At 41.3% G+C, this 21,331-nt stretch overlaps 1 protein-coding gene across 1 annotated transcript in view; it reads right to left on the bottom strand.

Moving 5' to 3' along the window:
- Window positions 1-21,331, bottom strand: part of lsamp (limbic system associated membrane protein) — a gene marked incomplete at its 5' end in the record, with an annotated part of 208,363 nt that overhangs the window by 8,271 nt on the left and 178,761 nt on the right. The window contains 2 exons of the mRNA XM_084308718.1: window positions 18,988-19,108; window positions 20,409-20,540. Coding sequence (XP_084164844.1) covers window positions 18,988-19,108; window positions 20,409-20,540 — 253 coding nt within the window. The remainder of the gene's footprint in view (window positions 1-18,987; window positions 19,109-20,408; window positions 20,541-21,331) is intronic.

Raw genomic sequence — 21,331 nt, 5'->3', positions numbered from 1 at the left:
CCTTCTCCACCTTCAAATTCCAAGTTCAAGGATGACCGGGGCATTAGATTGACACTAGACGTTGTAATCTATCCCAGACACTGACTCATTCAGTTCAAGGTCCTACTGTATACCACCTTCACCTGTCAAAAGAAAATATATATCCAGAAGCGAGTCCTTTATGCAGCAGATTTAGGAAATAAATAGGATCTCTTGTTGTCCATTATTCTGGACATGCTCCTCATTCATCTTTTTGAGGCCTTCTCACGCAGCTTTCAATTCATTGTCTGTGTGAAATCAATAATATGTTTAAGTTGTGTTAAAACTGTAGAACAGGTATCATCAACTACATTTGTCCAAGTAGACACTGTGGGGGCAATATTTAGGCCTATAGACCACTGCACTTCCACGTTACATGGAGGAGAGAGCGGGGGGAGAAAATTAATGAATGTGGATGAGAGCCTTGAAATTAAGTGGTTGCAGCTTAAGCGGCAGAGAAAGTACCGATCAACATGGAATTGGTCACTCCGTGTTCAGGAGACTCGGGCTTATAAAAGTCTATAGGATCATGTCTCCCTCCCCCCACAGCCATATCTACAACCCCTTAATGTCAAGGCTCTCATCCACATTCATTCATTTCCTCCCCCCGCTCTCTCCTCCATGATTTCAGAATCCCAGAAGTGTTGCGGTGGTCTATTATTGTTTCATATTTTCACAATGTTAAATTATTGTATTAGCCTATAATGTGTAAACAGACTCCTAACATATACTACAATAGGTAAAACAGCACAGCTTGAAGAATGGACTGCTAAGTATGCATTCATCAAGTGTCACTGCTGTTCCAAGTATACATTAATATAAGTGTAATAAATAGAATATACAGAGTAGCTATACAGTAATATAAGTGTAATAAATATAATATACAGAGTATACAGTAATATAAGTGTAATAAATATAATATACAGAGTATACAGTAATATAAGATTAATAGAAGTGTAATAAATATAATATACAGAGTATACAGTAATATAAGTATAATAAATATAATATACAGAGTATACAGTAATATAAGTATAATAAATAGAATATACAGAGTATACAGTCATATGAGTATAATAAATAGAATATACAGATTATACAGTAATATGAGTATAATAAATATAATATACACAGTATACAGTAATATAAGTGTAATACATATAATATACACAGTATACACAGTAATATTAGTGTAATAAATAGAATATACAGAGTATTTGCAAGGGATAGAAGGGGAAGAATATTCTTGCTGTATAGGAGATACAGAGTTTATGTAAGAGCCATCTTACAATATATTTGTAAGAGCCTTAATTATTGCACTTGAGGATGCAGTGATGCAAGAGTTAGAGTATACTGTATACAGAGGTACAAGAGTTGCAGGGTTGTAAGGGTTAATGGTGGACAGCTCGAAGAGAAAAAACTGTTCCTTTACATTTACATTTACATTTAGTCATTTAGCTGATGCTTTTATCTAAAGCGACTTACACTTTGTGTACAACAAGTCAGCAGGGGGGCAGACCTTTGGCAGCTAAGGGTAAGTGGTATTGCTTGCAGTGCCAAACGTGAGTGATTCACTCTGAGTCCATAGTAGCAGGGGTGTAAAGTACTTGAGTAATTGTACTTCGTTACAATACTTAAGTACTGTTTTGGGGGATTTGTACTTTACTCAAGTATTATTAGGTTTGTATACTTTGTACTTTTACTCCATTACATTTCAGAGAAAAAAAACATACTTTTTACTCCTTACATTTAAAATGCAGACCTACAAAGTACAAAGTACTTTATCTGGCCGAACTAACGTTAACGTTATTAATCCTGCGACCGCAGGTAAACAGCCAATCAAATCCCCATCAATGGAAAATGAACCCGCCCATACCCATGCTGATTGGTCCTTGTGCAACACTAGAAAGCAGGGATCTTTGATTAAACACCTGCTATCAAAAGAATAGACAGTCAGATCCACATTATGCTGTGGTTAATATTGTGATATTATTCAGGGTACTCCAGTATTATGTCTTTAATATTGTGATATTATTCAGGGTACTCCAGTATTCTGTCTTTAATATTGTGATATTAGTCAGGGTACTCCAGTATTCAGCCTTTAATATTGTGATATTATTCAGGATAATCCAGTATGCTGTGGTTAATATTGTGATATTATTCAGGATACACCATTCTGTTTTTAATATTGTGATATTATTCATGCTGTGATGTGAATGCCGTCCATGTTAGTTTACCTTCAATGGAGAAGTGCATTAAATAATTTTAATGCAAAAAAAGTGTCCTCTGTTCTTTCATTTCAGCATTGTCTATCGCAGAACACATTCCATTGTGGGCAGAGTGTATGCTTGGTTTCATTCCAGCCTTGCCTAAACACCAGCTGATGATTTCACTAATTGGCTCACCTCTTCAACTAACTCACCTGGTGCAATGTGTAGTTAAAATGAAAACTTGGCCCACGATGGAATGAGTTTGAGACCCCTGGTGTATCCCTTTAAAAAAAATTACTTTTACTTTTTAGTACTTAAGTACATTTAAAAGTAGGACTTTTTGACTTTTACTCAAGTGTGTTTTTAGCCAGATACTTTGACTTTTACTTGAGTCAGATTTTGAGACGGTACCCATACTTTCACTTAAGTATAATTTCTGGGTACTTTTTACACCCCTGCATAGTAGTATAGTAATTATATTGATTCTAAATCTCTATAATTACGTCACAATGTGACATTTCTCAGCTCATTTGCCCTCTGTCTCTCTTGTGACTGTGATGTTTACTCAGTGAGTGCAAGTGTTGCCCTAATTCGATGGTTCATGTGGAACTCAGGAGTTAGCAAATTTTTCATCGGACCTGCTCTCTCTAGGTCGTCCTCAGATGTCATCTCAATCCAATGTATTTGGCTAGCTCGCCAGTACCTTCCCTGCATCTCTCAGGTACGTTAGTGTGGGACGCCCTCGTGACCGATGACTGTGTGTTGGCTCCGACAGTGCTGGAAGCTCCCGGTGTCCCAGTGACCTGCCAACCTCATTCTCCTAGCTGCTATTTTCTCACCAACCCTTGGTAACCCTTCCATACAGAAGCTTGTTGGTAACATGGTCGTTCTCAGATTCAGATTCAGATACACTTTAATCACCATTTATGTTAAAAACACATAGGAACGTAATACGGCATTGACAAGTACAGTGCATAAACTCTTTTCATTAGAGTGTAAAACAGGAACTTCAGGAACTTGACCAAGGGGTGGAGTGAGACGCAGATGTTGGTGTACAGGGAGAACAGTAGGGGGGACAGAACGCATCCCCTGTGCTGATTGACTTGGGATTTGAGATGTTTTACCCAGCTTCACCCACTGCGTCCTGTTTGTCAGGAAGTCCATAATCCCCTTACAGGTAGAGTCTGGCACCTGCAGCAGGGACACCTGATGCTCCAGGATGTGCAGAAGGATGGTGTTGAAGGCCGAGCTGAAGTCCACAAACAGAATCCTGGCGTAGGTGCCTGCAGTGTCCAGGTGTTCCAGGACATAGTGCAGAGCCATGTTCACAGCATCATCCGTGGATCTGTTGGCTCTATACGCAAACTGCAGGGGGTACAGTAGAGGGTCTGTAATGAACTTCAGGTGGGCCAGGACAAGGTGCTCAAAGACCTTCATGACTACAGACGTCAGGGCGACCGGTCTGTAGTCATTAAGGCCTGTGACGTTGGCCTCCTTTGGGACGGGGATGATGGTTGAGGCCTTGAAGCACGATGGGACCTGACACAGCTCCAGGGAGGTGTTGAAGATGTTGGTAAACACTGGGGACAGCTGGTCGGCGCAGTGCTTCAAGGTGGCTCGTTCTGGTTGATGTTTAGTACTGCACGCAGCATTGTGGTGTAGCACGCATCTAGAGACTTCTGCAGAGTGGGCTTCAGGGTCCAGCATTCACAGCCATATAGGAGAACGGACTCTACAGTCGCAAAGAAGAAGCTGAGCTTGATTTGTCTGGGGAGGTTGGAGTTCCACACACTGGCCATGCCGACCTGCTAGCGTTTACAAAAAAGCTGGATGAAATGTTACACCAATATGAAATGGAATAATTTTTAAAACAGGCTTTAGACCACTACTTTTAAAATTATTCCATTTCATATTGGTGTAACATTTCATCCAGCTTTTTTGTAAACGCTAGCAGGTCGGCATGGCCAGTGTGTGGAACTCCAACCTCCCCAGACAAATCAAGCTCAGCTTCTTCTTTGCGACTGTAGAGTCCGTTCTCCTATATGGCTGTGAATGCTGGACCCTGAAGCCCATTCTTCTCCACTTTTGGTTCTGTGCGTGGTTGTGGCAGAACAAGCCAATAGTGGCGCAGGTCAAAGGGCATAATGTCACAACTCATCAACTCAGGTATCAACATTTTCCTAGACCTTGCGACATCATCTGACTTGGTAGGTTGTTCACACGCTATTTCCAGGTTGAAAACTGGCAGGGGTGTAAAAAGTACCCAGAAGTTATACTTAACCTCTTCCGCCCGTGCGGTCCGTCGGTGGACGGCAAATGACATAATGGTCATAAATCAATATTGACTGTTCTATAAAACTAGCAATTTTAAAGGGGACATGCATTGCTATTCCTTGCACTATTTGGGCAACTTTACACAATTCCTGTGAGTCTATTGAACACATCTGTACGTTTTTATTTTTTTTAATCATTGTTTTATATTTCTAATTGAGTACTCAAAAGCATAATTTTCCAGCCTCAGGATTTCAGGCTGTTTCACTTCTGTTTTTTTTTTACACAGTCCCTCCCGCCGTCCCTCTCTCTCTCTCCCTCTCCCTCTCTCTCTCTCTCTCTCTCCCTCTCTCTCCTCGCTCGTTGTCTGCCTGTCAAAACCCGTTTGAGGAAGTGTCGGGTTACACTATGCCTACGTCCCCGACACACACGCAGTCAAGTTTGTGTGTGTGTGTGTGTGTCCGACGAGGGAGAGAGATGGCGCACACACATTTACACACACTTCTGCGTGGCCCCACGACTCCCGCCGGTCCCTCTCTCTCTCTCTCTCCCTCTCTATCTCTCTCCCTCTCACTCGTTCTCTGCCTGTCAAAACCAGTTTGAGGAAGTGTCGGGTTACACTATGCACTACAACCATAGAGGGGGCGTTACTGCAGATCAGTACCCTATAGACCACCGCAACACTTCCGGGATTCTAAAATCGGGGAGGAGATAGCGGGGGGAGCAAATTAATGAATGTGGATGAGAGCCTTTATGTAAGTGGTTGCAGCTACGGCTGTGGGGGTGCTAGAGACATGATCGAATAGACTTTTATGCGCCTGAGTCTCCTGAACACGGCGCGACCCATTCCAAATCGGAACTTAATCGGCCGAGATAAAGTCCCTTTTTCAGCACCTAGTTCAAGTTCTCAAGTTCAAGTTCTTTAATAGTTGTCATACAGAAGTACAGAATACTTTCATACAAAATGCTTCTTACTGTTACGCTCCAGAGACTGTGCTAGACAAGATAGTATCAAATAACATAATAACATAATATAGCATGAATTTAGAAGAAGAAAAATGAGGTCACAGTGTTCGGTATAGACATATGTACAATGTTCTGAGTTACCATATAATATACAATACACAATACTATGCAGTGTACTAATGTACAGTACTATCTAGTGCAAAGCAGAAATGGGATGAGGTACAATTTTAGGTACAATTTACAGTAAGGTGTACGAGTACCTACTACCCATACGCATGCGCAGATTGCCAACGTATTCTGACGGCACGCGACGCGGCGCAAAACCGGGTTAGGACGTTCCATCAGAGGGGGGAGCTTGTGCCTGCTTCGGTGGCCAGTGCAAGATATACCCTACTCGGCCAGTGTCCTTTCAGCCTAACAGGATAATGGAAAAATTATCCCACTCAATGGCCAGACGCGTCTTATGGCGACATCTACAATTACCTCATTGAGTCTCCAGATGGATGGATGGAACTGATGGAACATTCTAACTCGGTTTTGCGCCTCGTCGTGTGCCATCAGAATACGTTGGCAATCTGCGCATGCGTATGGGGAGTAGGTGCTGAAAAGGGACTTTATCTCGGCCGATTAAGTTCAGATAGATTTAGAATGGGTCGCACCGTGTTCAGGAGATTCAGGCGCATACAAATCTATTCGATCATGTCTTTAGCACCCCCACAGCCGTAGCTGCAGCCACTTACATCAAGGCTCTCATCCACATTCATTCATTTGCTCCCCCCGCTATCTCCTCCGTGATTTCAATGTAACGCGGAAGTGCAGTGGTCTATTCACGTCAGGAATACCGTCAAATCAGAACGGCTTAGTTGAGTGAGGGAAGATCTCGTGAACTCGAGACTAGACTGATGAGTCAATATGGTAATTAGAGACACAGACCCATTGATACTAACCCCTATTGCTATAAATCAATGCTAAATACAGGAAAAAGCCATTTATAATGCATGTCCCCTTTAATTTCAAACGTATTCAAGTATAAACATCATGAACATGTCACAACAGCATTTAGAATGTATATTATCATCAATACGTTAGTTTAGGAATAGGTTAATATATATGTTATATATAGATTTTCCTCTGTGGAATGTCTGTATCCACGAGAGGCGACCATTTTGTAAAACCGGGGGAATGGGAATTGTAGTTTTTTTGCTGCCATTTTGTAGCGGACTTCCACAGGTCTGGTTCTGCGTTGAATTTTTTTAAAACTACACTTCCTGGACGATTCTATTGGGTTCAAGGTTCATAGTACTTTATGAATTACTTCAATAACTGCTATTATTCGGGATAATTCTACCACAAAAGTAACGTTTATGACAAATATTGAAATGTAGTTAGTTTCTCTTCCCTATTGTTAGCATGTAGCAACAATTAGATCTGAAATTAGTTTAAAAACGGTTGCTACTGTATTTATAGTAGATTTCATTATCTGTATCTGCACGCCTGGTGATACTAAATCCAAATTGAACTCTGGCATTTTAAAGATAATATGTATATATATATATAAATGTGCGAATTGGCTATAATAAGGTAATTTATAAGCCTGCTATTCTATATTCTATAATAATATTTCAAATTGGATTGGTCCGGATGGGAGAATTCAGTACTGTATCTACAGAACCTTCTGTTTAATCATCTTCCCTTTATTAATTTCCTTAAATTTTTTGAACACATGATCTCAAGAAGGTACTGAACGAGATCAGTGGCAGGTTTTAATGTTTGGTCATTATTAGCATGGTGTTATTCACTGTCAAAGATGCAAAGAAAAATCATAATTCATATTCTTCTTTGTTTCATCACAATTTAAGCAAGGCTAGTAATAGACACAATATTTCTGATATTGGGAATACATTCACTGAGGTCCATAGATGTCCCTAGATACCAAGAATATGAAAATGGACCTTGTAGAAGTGGAGCAATATTCCATTTACTTTTCCATTTATTTTAGGTGGATTTTCAGAAAATAGGCTCTGGGTGGAAGAGGTTAAGTGAAAGTATGGGTACCGTCTCAAAATATTACTCAAGTAAAAGAGTATCTGGCTAAAAACACACTTGAGTAAAAGTAAAAAAGTTTCTACTTTTAAATGTACTTAAGTACTAAAAAGTAAAAGTAAAAACTTTTTTTCTGACTGTCTATTCTTCTGATAGCAGGTGTTTAATCAAAGATCCCTGCTTTCTAGTCTTGCACAAGGACCAATCAGCATGGGTATGGGCGGGTTCATTTTCCATTAATGGGGATTTGATTGGCTGTTTTTAAATAAAGTGCGGTCGCAGGATTAATAACGTTAACGTTAGTTCGGCCAGAGAAACAAATATAATAATTAAAATGGTTGGACCTGTGAGATTTGTACTTTGTACTTTGTAGGTCTGCATTTTAAATGTAAGGAGTAAAAAGTATGTTTTTTTTTCTCTGAAATGTAATTGAGTAAAAGTATACAAACCTAATAATACTCAAGTAAAGTACAAATCCCCAAAAACAGTACTTAAGTATTGTAACAATGCCCCCCGTTGAGTGCCGACGACGTGTATTGTCGTTTGATTTTTTTTATTAGCGATCTGAATTCATATTTCATCAACCGAGTCTCCCGTTGGTACAGACCCTCTAGGAGCTCAGATGGGAAAAAACCGCCCCCTATCGTCTATCCCTGTGTAACTGTCCAATCAACAGTCATCTCCCGCCTCGACTACTGCAATGCACTGCTAGCTGGCCTCCCGGCCACTGCCACCAAGCCTCTTCAACTCATTCAAAACGCAGCGGCCCGCCTGATCTCAAACCTACCGAAGTCGGCCCATGTCACCCCACTTCTTAGGGACCTGCACTGGCTCTCCATTGCTGCACGTATCCGCTTCAAGGCCCTCGACCTAGCATACCGTGCGGCAAAGGGAACCGTTCCCGCCTACCTCCGGTCAATGGTCTCTAACTACACACCGTCAACTCAAGACCCCTACGTTCTGCATCTTCTGGCCGCCTCAGACCTACTCCTATCCAAGCTCCGGGAGGGTCATCAAAGAGAAGCCGCATATTCTCAGTCCTTGCCCCACAATGGTGGAATGAACTATCCACCCCAGTTAGGTCAGCCGAATCCCGTCAAATCTTTCCCCGTCGACTAAAGACGCACTTCTTCAACCATTATCTGAAATAATAATAAAAAAATAATAATAATAATAATAAAAAAAAAATCTAACCCTAACTAACCTTACTGTCATGCACTTGTCCTAATAAACTAACCTACACTGTAACACGCAACACTTTGATGAATATTGTTACTCAGCTCATAGAGTTGTACCCTTCCTGATGACCTGTCGTACATAACTTGTAAGTCGCTTTGGATAAAAGCGTCAGCTAAATGACTAAATGTAAATGTAAATGTAAATGTAAATGTAAATGTAAATGTAACTGCAGGTCAGTCGATTATACTGGGAGATCCCTGTGGGGGTGGCCAACTGGCTCCATTGTGCTGGCGAGCCGTCTGATGATGAGGGATCTGATCGCGAGTTGGAAAGCAGCCTGGAATAAGGGCGGCTAGGTGGTGCAGTGGGCAAGGCGCTCACCACCAATGCAGGAGACGCTGGGTTCGAGCCCAGCTCTCCGCATTGCTATCAGCTTGGCTGGTCGTTCATACTAATACAATTGGCAGTATTAGGGGGTGGGAAGCTGATGGGTGGGGATCGGACGTTGTGGACAGCGACTCCTACAGGTCGGTTGGTGCACCTGCGCAGCAGAATCAGGAAGCGACGGGGGCGGCGTGCCCTCCAAACGCAGACCCCCGATGCTGAGAGATCGCGCTGTGCAGGTGAAAAGATGCGACTGCTGCCTCCTCGAGTACTGGAGGGGACACGTGATGTAAGGCTTAGTCCACATTGCAGCCGGCTTGTGGGAGGCATGGCCTAACAGCGTTCGAGACAGGGGAGGGTAGAATTGGACGATACGAAATTGGGATGGGAGAAAAATAGAAAATGGGAGAAAAAGTAGATAAAAAAAAATAAAGCAGCCTGGAATATATATTTACAGCAGCCAATAATCAATCAATAAACGTGATCGATATTTGGAATGGCGATCAGGAATTGGAATAATCTTTTTGGAGAACATCTGATCTAAGGTAAGGAGTCTATGTTACCAGTTTTAGGATAATCAGACCTGTATTCACTGAGATATCAGCATGTGCCGTGTGTGTGTATGTGTGTGTGTGTGTGTGTGTGTGTGTGTGTGTGTGTGTGTGTGTGTGTGTGTGTGTGTGATCTTGAGGAAATGGATAATAGATTTTTCACATATACTATCGATAATCTAGCGTTTATTTGAAAACGATTCATAAATAGGCCGACAAATGACAACGTGTCTAGTGTATTCGAGAATATTCCAATAAATGCCATTTATGGGGGAATCTTTCAATTTTCCGAAAATTTTCGAGAGAGCTATAGCTTTTCGAAATGCTATAAAAAGGATATGAACCGATTAAAAAACAATCCGTTTCGACAATGTTGACTGCAAACAAGTCATTGATAAGCGACGGGCAGATTAGACACATAGCCATAATTTAAAACATAGATTATGCGTTTTTAACGCTAACATTGAAGTGGATGATGGCATTCAACGGGGTAAAAAGGTAAACAAGGCCGGCACTGATAGTGTTAAGGAAATGCAGGGGTGTAAAGTACTTGAGTAATTGTACTTCGTTACAATACTTAAGTACTGTTTTTGGGGATTTGTACTTTACTCAAGTATTATTAGGTTTGTATACTTGTACTTTTACTCAATTACATTTCAGAGAAAAAAAAACATACTTTTTACTCCTTACATTTAAAATGCAGACCTACAAAGTACAATGTACAAATCTTGCAGGTCCAACCATTTTAATTCGTATATTTGTTTCTCTGGCCAAACTAACGTTAACGTTATTAACTTATTAATCCTGCGGCTGGACTTTATTTAAAAACAGCCAATCAAATCCCCATTAATGGAAAATTAACCCGCCCATAACCATGCTGATTGGTCCTTGTGTGAGTGTATGCTTGGTTTCTTTCCAGCCTTGCCTAAACACCAGCTGATGATTTCACTAATTGGCTCACCTCTTCAACTAACTCACCTGGTGCAATGTGTAGTTAAAATGAAAACTTGGCCCACGATGGAATGAGTTTGAGACCCATGGTCTATCCCTTGCAATAAAAAAAAGTGTTTACTTTTACTTTTTAGTAAGTACATTTCAAAGTAGAAACTTTTTGACTTTTACTCAAGTGTGTTTTTAGCCAAATACTCTGACTTTTACTTGAGTACGATTTTGAGACGGTACCCATACTTTCACTTAAGTATAATTTCTGGGTACTTTTTACACCCCCATGTCTGACGAGCTGAATGTCATTCCCTCCCTTATGATCATGCCTAACCTCATGCATCTGGTGCACACGGCCACAGATGACTGTGAGCTGCAGCAACACCATGATTGGAGGGAGCTGTCCCGTTGAGAGTGGTCCTGAAATCCTATGCCATGGGGAGCACACCTGCAGCTGCTGTGCCATTAAGTCATGACCTTTGGTTATAAATAGCTAGGTCAGGGCCAAAACTAAATAATTGTTAAATGCGTGTCTATGGTATCACCCAACTTCATAGGCATTGCATGGAATGGTACATACACAATGTATACAAATACAGAAATGCAAACAAAATAAATGGAATATGAAATATGGCACTAAACCAATAAATTGGCTCTAACAACAACCATACAAATCTTGTGACTTGACTTGGACTTGTGACAAACAACTTGAGACTTGACTTGGGCTTGTGACCAACAACTTGAGCCTTGGACTTGGACTTGTGACCAACAACTTGAGACTTGGACTTGCGAAGAATGACTTGTGAGCTTCTCTGGTGTTATGTACATAGTAGTTCACATGGCCATTTCATTTGTTTGCTCAGATACATAAACCGTTTGTTGAATTTTAAAAACTCATTCTAATTTGGAATTGTTAACATAGTGTCAGTAAATACATTATTACTGGCTTGGTAATTTCACCAGACCCAGAGGGCCGGCCTACAACAGGGGATGTCCCTAACTGACTCACTAACTCCCCATTGTTGAAACACACTTGCATGGGTGTTATAGATAACATTCAGCCACTAGATGTCAGACCTGAGCACCAGCATGTAATTTATCCAATCCAATTTATTCCGCACCTTTATTAAAGGCTCTGTGGATGTATTATTATAGTATTATTATTATTATTATTATTATTATTATTATTATTATTATTATTATTATTATTATTATTATTATTATTATTATTATTATTATTATTATTATTATTATTATTATTATTATTATTATTATTATTACATATATATATAATTTTTTATTATTATTACTCTACATACAAATGTCATCTATTACACCTTTAAGTAGCAAACACACTGGATTACAATATTTATATAGAATAATACATGGGTGTTTGTCACATCACAGAAAAACGTGTTTAACACTTTGATCGCCATGGTTAAATTCATAATTTACCATCCCTAGCCAGCTCTATTTGTCTATGGAGAAGTTCCCCTTCTTTGCAGGGCTATAACTTTTTAAATTGTATTGCTCAATTGACATTATTATGGCCCATTCAATGTCCTATATCTATTGTTCAGGGTGTAGCAACGTTATACTTTTTCATTCACATATTCATACTAAAATATGGTCTAAAGTATAAGTATGTTTTTATCGTTTTCTGCAGCTTTCTTCAGAACTTGATTTATAGCCCCAAATGCATTATATTGATGATCAAATACAGTTTGGTAGCGATCGGTGCCAGATAAAAAATTTCAACTGGAGGTACTTCTAGAAGTTACTACGTATCATCTGATGTTGACCGGATGGGCGGAGGGTCGTTTATAATTCCGTGGGCAACGTTATATCATTCATCTAGTGTGGGTCATATGATCATCAGAGCAGTTTATATGGAACACGTTAGAAAATAACGCTGAAACTCACCGTGGCTTCCTCGCGCCGTTGGGGGATGAGCGTGGAACAGAATTCTTTCTATTATGGGATGGAGAAATACCAGATCCATTTCCAGGTTGTATAATAGTATATACGTCCAAATCATGTTGTTTATTGAGTTAGGGTGAGCGATCGATTATCCATTGTGTCAAGATGGAGTCCCGGGAGCTATAGCGAGTGGTCGGACCGAATTTGGATGAGCACCAGTTTCCTGTTTCCGGTTTGCTGTTTGGGCGATCTGCCGATCGGCCACCAGATGGCGCTCTTGAACCGTTAGAGAGTTGAGAGGAGATCAGCAGTATATCTCAGGTCCCCGGAGGAGAAATATGATTTCGATCACAGATTTTTGAAATATTGATATCAAAGACGAGTTACGGCGTCTTCGGCAGAATGAGCATGACGGGGAAAGACGAGTTCCAGCGTTTTCGGCGATTAAAGTGTTAACGTTAATATGTTTAATTAACCACCCAGCCAAATTTGAATGATTAAAAAAAACCTAATAACTATTATAAAACCCTGCTCAAAAACAACTCATCTACCTGCTCAGACCATTTCTCTGGATTGTGGGGGCGTGGTCAGATCATTTTGATAGACAGTTCCCTTTTAGCTGAAGTGCCATTTTATTGTCCATTCAATCACTAAAATGTTTTGCTATAAAATACCATGTCTATCAAATGGGCCCTACTTGGTTAGAAAGCTTGAATAATCAACTAACTATAATAATAATAATAATAATAATAATAATAATAATAATAATTATTATTATTATTATTATTATTATTATTATAATAATAATAATAATAATAATAATAATAATAATAATAATAATAATAATAATAATAATAATAATAATAATAATAATAATAATAATAATAACTGGACTTTTGAAGAAGTCTTTAATCATCATGCAGTTACACACATGCAATGGGTGGCACACACATGCAATTTTTTCTTTGGGTCGCCAATTAAATCGAGTCTCTGCGCTTGACCCATCCCGTCGTCCTTCCCCCCAAGGGCAGCCGGGAGCAGATAGGGGCTTCGGCGTGGGGCCGCGCCCCGGGGACCAATCCAAGTGCTCCTGTCCGTCTTTTTCAGGAAACGCGACAGCGTTAGCAATCTGTTGTGCATGTTTTTTCCATTGGGTTTATCTTATCAGGAGGAGAAACCCCTGTGAGCACGAGGAGAACATGCAAACTCCACACATAAAGGCCTGGGAGATACCCCACCTGGGTACCTGGCAACGCGGAAACCTGGTCCCCAAGAGGGAAACGAACCCTGGACCTTCTAGCTGTGAGGCGACAGTGTTAACCACTACACCACCGTGCCGCGTTGCAAACTAACTAACTAGCAAACTAGGTTAATTACCCAAATCTGTGTTTAACTTTCCATTCTGCTAATTGGCTGACGACACGTTCTACAGTGTCTGCAAATCTGGTCCGTGGTCAGTAATCTCCCCTTCACACTAATGGTTAAGGTTAGGATCCAGGGAGGGAAAACCTGATCGTAGACCGCAAGGGTAACTTCACCCTGCAGAGCCAGCCCCCCCCCGTGCACAAAATCAACGTTACAGTGTGACAAACGAATGAACACACTGAGATAGATCCATAGTCCCCCTAGTTCCATCAGGATGGGGGACAATGCAAAACGATAATTAATATTATATTAATGAAGAAAAAGGAACCAATAAGAGAATCATTAAGAAATCAAATAGTTAAGAAGAAGTCATGAAGGAATTTACAAAAATACAATCAAAATAATAGTATAGATATCTTATCCTAAAAATATCTTATAAATTCCCAACCCTACAGACCATTCACATCTACGATCTACAAGCTCCTAACAATGAATTATGTCAATGTTGAATCCATTCCAGAACAAATAAATCAATAGGATTTGCTGACACACAACTACATAACTCCACAATGAAATAGTAAACTAAATAGTGCTCTTTTAATAGTACACTAATGTACACTAAAGTACATTAATGGATTCCACTTGCTATACATTAAGATCTTCATAACGTATTGGTTTATGGCAAGTTAATTTAAAAGGCTTTAACTTAATCCGCTAAGTCTTCATTGGTAATCTGAACTGTAGAGCGAGCCAGTTAAAATGTATGCTGACATATTCTTGGCTGATAGAGAGAATTACCATAAAAATGAAAATGCAAACCATGAGGCAGCATAATCTGGCCCACGGGGACTAGGTTGATAAAGTGCTGAGGTCCTTCCACCAGAGCCACCTTGAGAACAGGGCCGTGTGTGTGTGTAATGTGTGTCAAAAGATGGAGCGTGTGCTGACAGTGGCCCCACTCCAACCACATCCCTTCTGATGATAAGGACACAGCAGCATATCTATTTCCCTGTGTATCTTCATGGGAAATGGCAGTACTATTAAAAAGACATCCATGCACTATGGGAAATTCAGAGCAAAAGGGTACTTTTACTATAGATTGCAGTGTGTGATTGTAACACTCTGGGAATACAACGCTAGCGGTCCCAGGCAGTTCAAAAGAGATGGAACTCACTGTGCTTTTGCTTTAAGGTTTGGAGTACTGTGCTTTCCGAGAGGGCATACAAGCCAAAGTTGCAGACTTTAATCTCTAGAAGCACTGTAACTTGAACAATGAACAATGAACAATGAATTAGCCTACACCTTGGTTTGCACTTTTCTATTACCATCACATAGTGCTGGGATTATTGCTCCAACCATTTTGGCAGTCAACTTTTAAAACTTCTTGGCACACGTCGCAGATACTCAAACTCAAAACTTTTTGCTAGCCAGCTTCTTTCCCATCTCAAGTTCTGCCTCAAACACAGCGTTGCCCTGCCAACGTCTCCCGGCATATTAGGCAGAAGTTGGCAGAGCTACTTTCTCATCTATCTTTTAGAGAGAGAGAGAGAGAGAAAAGGTTATTATTGACGACACCAGCGGTCTTCACAGACAGAGGGCAGTAACGGTCTACTAGCACATCTTACTCTGTGTTTGCCTCTTCAGCCGGAGAGCCGTTCTTTAACCTTAAGCCCGGGTTTGAAATTATTTGACCCCACTACTCAACCGAGGGCTGCAGGTCCCATGCTGGTATCAATAAGAGGCACACAGACAGATTTGATTCTGCAGCATGTGTAGGCGCATCTAAAGTAGGTTATCACCGCGGCGGTGAGTGACAGGCCTGTTATTATTCAAGGCGGCTGATAAATGAATTCAACAGGAGATTGTTTGCTGAGACGTGTGGCCTGTGAATGACTGAAAAGGGTTAGGTGGCGCTTACGGCAGTCACCTGCCGCCTGACAAGACAACAAACACGTCTGTCTCATGTCTGGTGACAAGTCACTTGGAGATCCTCTGCAGAGCACTATACGAGAAGAACTATATCCCAGGAGGTGATGTACTTTACCAATTGCTTCTGTAATAGTCGATCATAGTTTACAAGTGGCTTTACAGACTGATCCTTTATAATGCTATTGGTGAAGGTTGTCTCTACAAACATAGTTACATATGTTTTTAATACAAGTATTTATGAAGCTCATAACCTTAAATCGCCCCCACATCCAGACGACTTGCTGTTAAAGTCAGCCGTCTGTTTCAGTGGTGACCATGAGACTACAGTACCTCCTCCACCCTGAGCTACAAGCCCTTATATACGCCGCTGTATATCAAAGCTAAGGCCCTCTGAGGAAAGCCTGTATCCAGTGAGGTGTGTCACGATGCAGAGAACTAACAAGACAAGACGTGAGGGGGAGGGTTTCTGATCAAAAGAAACAGAGCAGGCAGTAGGAGCCATCAATGACGAGCTGCTAAAGGACCACAATGCATCACACCCCAGCGAGGCGCGGCAGGATTCAGGACAAGGACTCACGACCAGACGTGGTGAACTCATAGTGACTCAGATCCCTCTAGAGGTCGGGAGATGAAATGACAGGACGCACGCTAGGTAGAGACGACGGATGACAATGGACCTGTCTCAAACCCCGCCCTCTTTTCTTGATCCTCCAATCACAACTGTCGCTTACCTCGGACAAACCAAGTTTGTCCGAGGTAAGCGACAGTTGTGATTGGAGGATCAAGAAAAGAGGGCGGGGTTTGAGACAGGTCCATTAGCTCATGAGCAAACTCCGGCGCATTTACAGTGATGTGCATTGTCCCTGGTAAATAAATAAATATATAATCAGTAACCGTGTGAAGTACATTACTTCCTGTGGACATAATTACATGTACGTACAGCAGTTTCACACAAGTTCACATTTAACAGTTCACTGAACAGGATGTTCTGTATAGGGAATGCTTGCACTGAAAGAGGTTTCAATCGCTGTGCAAATTCAGTTTGATTGATGTTGGATGTCATCCCGTCAGTCTGAACGGGAGGGTGGGTGAACAGGACCATCCCGTCAGTCTGAACGGGAGGGTGGGTGAACAGGACCATCCCGTCAGTCTGAACGGGAGGGTGGGTGAACAGGACCATCCCGTCAGTCTGAACGGGAGGGTGGGTGAACAGGACCATCCCGTCAGTCTGAACGGGAGGGTGGGTGAACAGGACCATTCCTTTGCGATTCAGGAGGAGACTGAAGAAGCCAGCGCTGAACTGTGCGCTGGATGGGGTTAAACAGATTAACGAGAAGACAAGTAGGAGAGCACGACCCGTCTCTGCGCCGAGCAGGTAAATAAGAAATACAATAACTAAGCCACAGTACATTAGCTCCGTGCTCAGAGGAGCGACTATAAAAAAGGATTAGTGACATTATTGTGGTGCATTAGTATCATCATCAAGGAGAAAAAGCAATAACGCACTCCGCTGATGCAGACCAAAAATGTTCTAAGGAGAAAAACAATAGAGATATATGGGGGGGGGGGGGGGGGGGGGGTGTAGCCTACACGTTACATAATGCAAAAATAATTCAATGATCAGACATTTTTCACTTAAAGGGGCACTTCACCAAAAATGAATGCTGCTTTATTTTGCACATAATCTCAAACACATCCAAAAACTAAAAGAGTTATAAAAGAGTTATGCACACATTAATTTTGTTTGACAGAGTAAATTAGTTTGAATATGGCCACCAGTGATTTTGGGACATTGGGCACCCTTGTTTTGTGTTAATTACAGCTCAATGAAATTATAAGGTAGCAGTCCCTATAAGACAAGGTATTGCTATTTTTTCATCTAAATAATTTCATGGTGCTATAATTAAAGGGGTGAATTGCCCCTTTAAGATATGGGTGGGATATGACTAATCAAATCAGTGATAACACCTCCCTGCAGTGTGAACCAGCCTATACTCACGGATCATGTAGCAGCACTATGGCTCCTATTTCTTTATCATCAGCACGACCCACGAAAGCTTCCCATTCCCTGTAAACTGACTCTATTGGTGAGTTAGCTACTCGACAGAAGCAATCTATGTCCGTTATTATACAAGCAGAGTGGGGGACTGGCTTGTCATTGGTTTTTGTATGACATCCCAAATCCTGTCCTCGAGTGTCCTCGCCTCTCGCATGACACTTCAATTGGTTCCTTTCCCCTGAACATCATGGCGCCTGGACATTTTGTATTTACATTTTGCAATTTCATATGAGGGCAAAGCAAAGGTGTCTTTCCATTCCAATGACAATGATACATACAGTATATAAGGAGTGAGTCACTGTTATAATAATATATATAATACATAATTTTTTATCTACAGGTATATGATTAATATACAGCAGAGCGTCTTATTTTCAAAAGGAGCCTTACTGGATCCCCTGCACCTTCTTTGATACTGTGTGATTGATTAACATAGGAATAATAGTGTATTTGTGCGCAAGATTATTCATTATCAAAGTGTGCTGACAATGTAATTAAAAGAACACTGAGATGTGACAACCCAGTAGTGGAACCCCAGGCAGAGAGGAGGACCGGGGGAGGGGGATACATTAGAGGACATTCTAAACCTCTTGTCATCTTATCATCTGTGCCACATTCATTTAACACATTCATCCGGCTGCAAACTAGCCTATAGTTTAGCTCAAATCAATGGAAGTGGATACGGACCACTAGCCCAGCTTAAAACTCGGGGAGAGGTGTTTTTTGTCCAACACCTAGGTTAGCCAGTCCGTGTCTGCTTCAATTAATTTGTGCTCAGCTAGCTTGCAGCCAGAGAGCTTTCTACTGAACACACAGAGAGGAAATTGGTATCCACCGCATCCATCTCCTTATCTGACTCTGGAGACGACGGTAAGTGCATTTCCCATACTGTTGGTTCCATTAAACACATGCTAAAAAGTATCTGCTCGTAGCTCTTGATCATCCTGATGAGTATTTGATTGTGAAGCTACTGTAGTTAACTATTAACTACTGTAAATTTGATGTGAGTGCAGGGAGGGTCATTTATAGTGTGTGTGTGTGTGTGTGTGTGTGTGTGTGTGTGTGTGTGTGTGTGTGTGTGTGTGTGTGTGTGTGTGCGTGCGTGTAGGTGTGTGTGTGTGTGTGTGTGTGTGTGTGTGTTAGGCCTCACCGCTTGTCGTCTCGGTACCATTCAAACTCTGGAGTTGGCACGGCGGTAGCTTCACACTGGAGAACTCCCATGCGACCCACCTGAGTCTCTGAGCTCTTAGCATTCTTTATGGCCGGAGGATCTGAGGAGTTAACATACGTTAACATCAATTACATTTAATCATTTAGCTGACACTTTTATACAAAGCGACTTACAAGTTGTGTACAAGTAAGCAGGAAGGGTACAACTCTGGCAGCTAAGGGTAAGTAACATTGTTCATCAAACAGTGTTGAACTTGGGTGCTACAGTCTTGAGTGCATAGTAGTATAGACATATAGGCAAGGTAGATTCCTTAGTAGTAAAGTGCATAATAGTAAAAGACAGTACAAACTACGACAGTAGTTTTGTTTTTCTTTCTTCATTTTAGATATTGATTGAAGAAGTTAAGCAGTGTGTTTTACATTAACATGAGGGATGTGCTTGCAGTATGTATGCCTAGGACTAGTCCTTCCCAAGACAGAACGCTGAACCCGAGATTAGAGGACAATTTGTTTTACAATTATAATACTCTAAATCAGGACTGGCTTGCTTGTTACAGGCACAGAAACAGCCCATTGAGAACAGGACTGAAGCAGAGGGGTATAGAGGCTGCTAAAATGAGAACAGGACTGAAGTAGAGGGGTATAGAGGCTGCTAGAATGAGAACAGGAATGAAGCATGTACTACAAAAGTGGCTTTGATGTACAAAGTATCTTCATCATTCAAGGAAGTTCAGACTTTGGCCAAAGTATGTATGTTCTATCAAGTCCTTCAGTGGAGATGTAACATGTTTCCAGTTAAACCCCTCATTTCCAACAGTGAATTCCACTCATGGGACATGAATAATCAAGGTTGAGCATCACTTGAAAGTGTGTACTCGGGTGGTCTTATTTTTGGAATTGAACAAGGGTGTCGTCTGTGAGATGTTACAGGGCACGTCGTAATCAGCCATGATATGGTGGTTGCAATCAAAGCCGTACACAGGCACGTGAAACCTGAATAAATCATGCAAAGATGAAATGTGACCACCCTTCCAAATGTTCAAAATGTCCTGATTTCATCCCATCTGATGTGGGATAGAATTTAGATGAGATTGGAGGATGAGACGACCAGACTATAACGTGGGCCAGGACATTATGGACATTATGGACAAATGGACATATTTACAATTATTTGTTCTGTTTGTCAACTATGTCAACAGTAGCATAGGTTGCTTAATGGTTGATTTGGTTGTCAATTGATTCAGTCTCTCTGATTTAATACACTTCACCATCTAACTATGGCCTATTTTCGTATCATAGGCTCATCTTTTGTCTCCACCAATTAGTGACCATTGATACATTTTAAATACCAAAATGGTATGCACCCCCCATTCATGCACTCACACATTCATCATTACTCACAGTTGACGACCACGTTGACATATTTGACGTCAGGTGTGGCGACGTCGTTGCTGGCCTTGCATTCATAGCGCCCCGCTTGGTTTCTCATGATACCCGATATGTCCAGGTATTCCTCTCCTATCTCCAATGGCTCTGTTGAGGGTTGAGAGAGCGAGAGCGAGAGCGAGAGAGAGAGAGAGAGAGAGAGAGAGAGAGAGAGAGAGAGAGAGAGAGAGAGAGAGAGAGAGAGAGAGAGAGAGAGAGAGAGAGAGAGAGAGAGAAAGAAAGAGAAGGGGGGCTAAGTTCAACGGAACTTGACCATATTCCACTGATTTCCCACCTTACTTGCAAAAGGTAAATGCTAAAGAAAGCTAGTTGCCACATTTCAAGCTACTAAATAGTTCAAGCACTTATAGTACAGTACTTGCAAATAGAGGGAGAGAGAGAGAGGGGGGGGGTGAAGAGGGAGAACAGTGGAGGGAAGGAAAGAACAGAGCGAGGGTGAGAGGTTACGTTTTTTAGCGCCTCCACTCTGTCTGGAGTCTAATGACATTACATTTTTAGCGCCTCAACTCTGGACACTTTTGTCCACTGCTGCTCCCTCATTATTTCTAACAACCCGGATCAGATAAGCAGTCTCATACACAGAGTGTCAGGGCCAATGGTTGATAAATAAATAATTACATAAATAAATACATCTTCTGCCAGTATGAATGTTGGAAAGCGTCAATTACCAAAGGACCTGAACAGTGCAGATGTTCACCAGAGGGAGAGGAGACCGGGGGCTCGCAGACAGAAAGACTAGCAAATATTCTAATGAGTCATAATGCAGCACAGCATCGCACTCCTCTTATTCATTACACTGTTTTCTAAAATAATAATGTATTGATTGGTGCTGCTACAGTACATACAGGCATTGTAGAATGTATTCTTGGTAACACTTT

The sequence above is a fragment of the Notolepis coatsorum genome (assembly GCF_963971535.1).
Source record: "Notolepis coatsorum genome assembly, chromosome: 1".
In the NCBI taxonomy this organism is placed as follows: domain Eukaryota; kingdom Metazoa; phylum Chordata; class Actinopteri; order Aulopiformes; family Paralepididae; genus Notolepis; species Notolepis coatsorum.
This window is presented reverse-complemented; position numbering and strand designations above follow the sequence as displayed.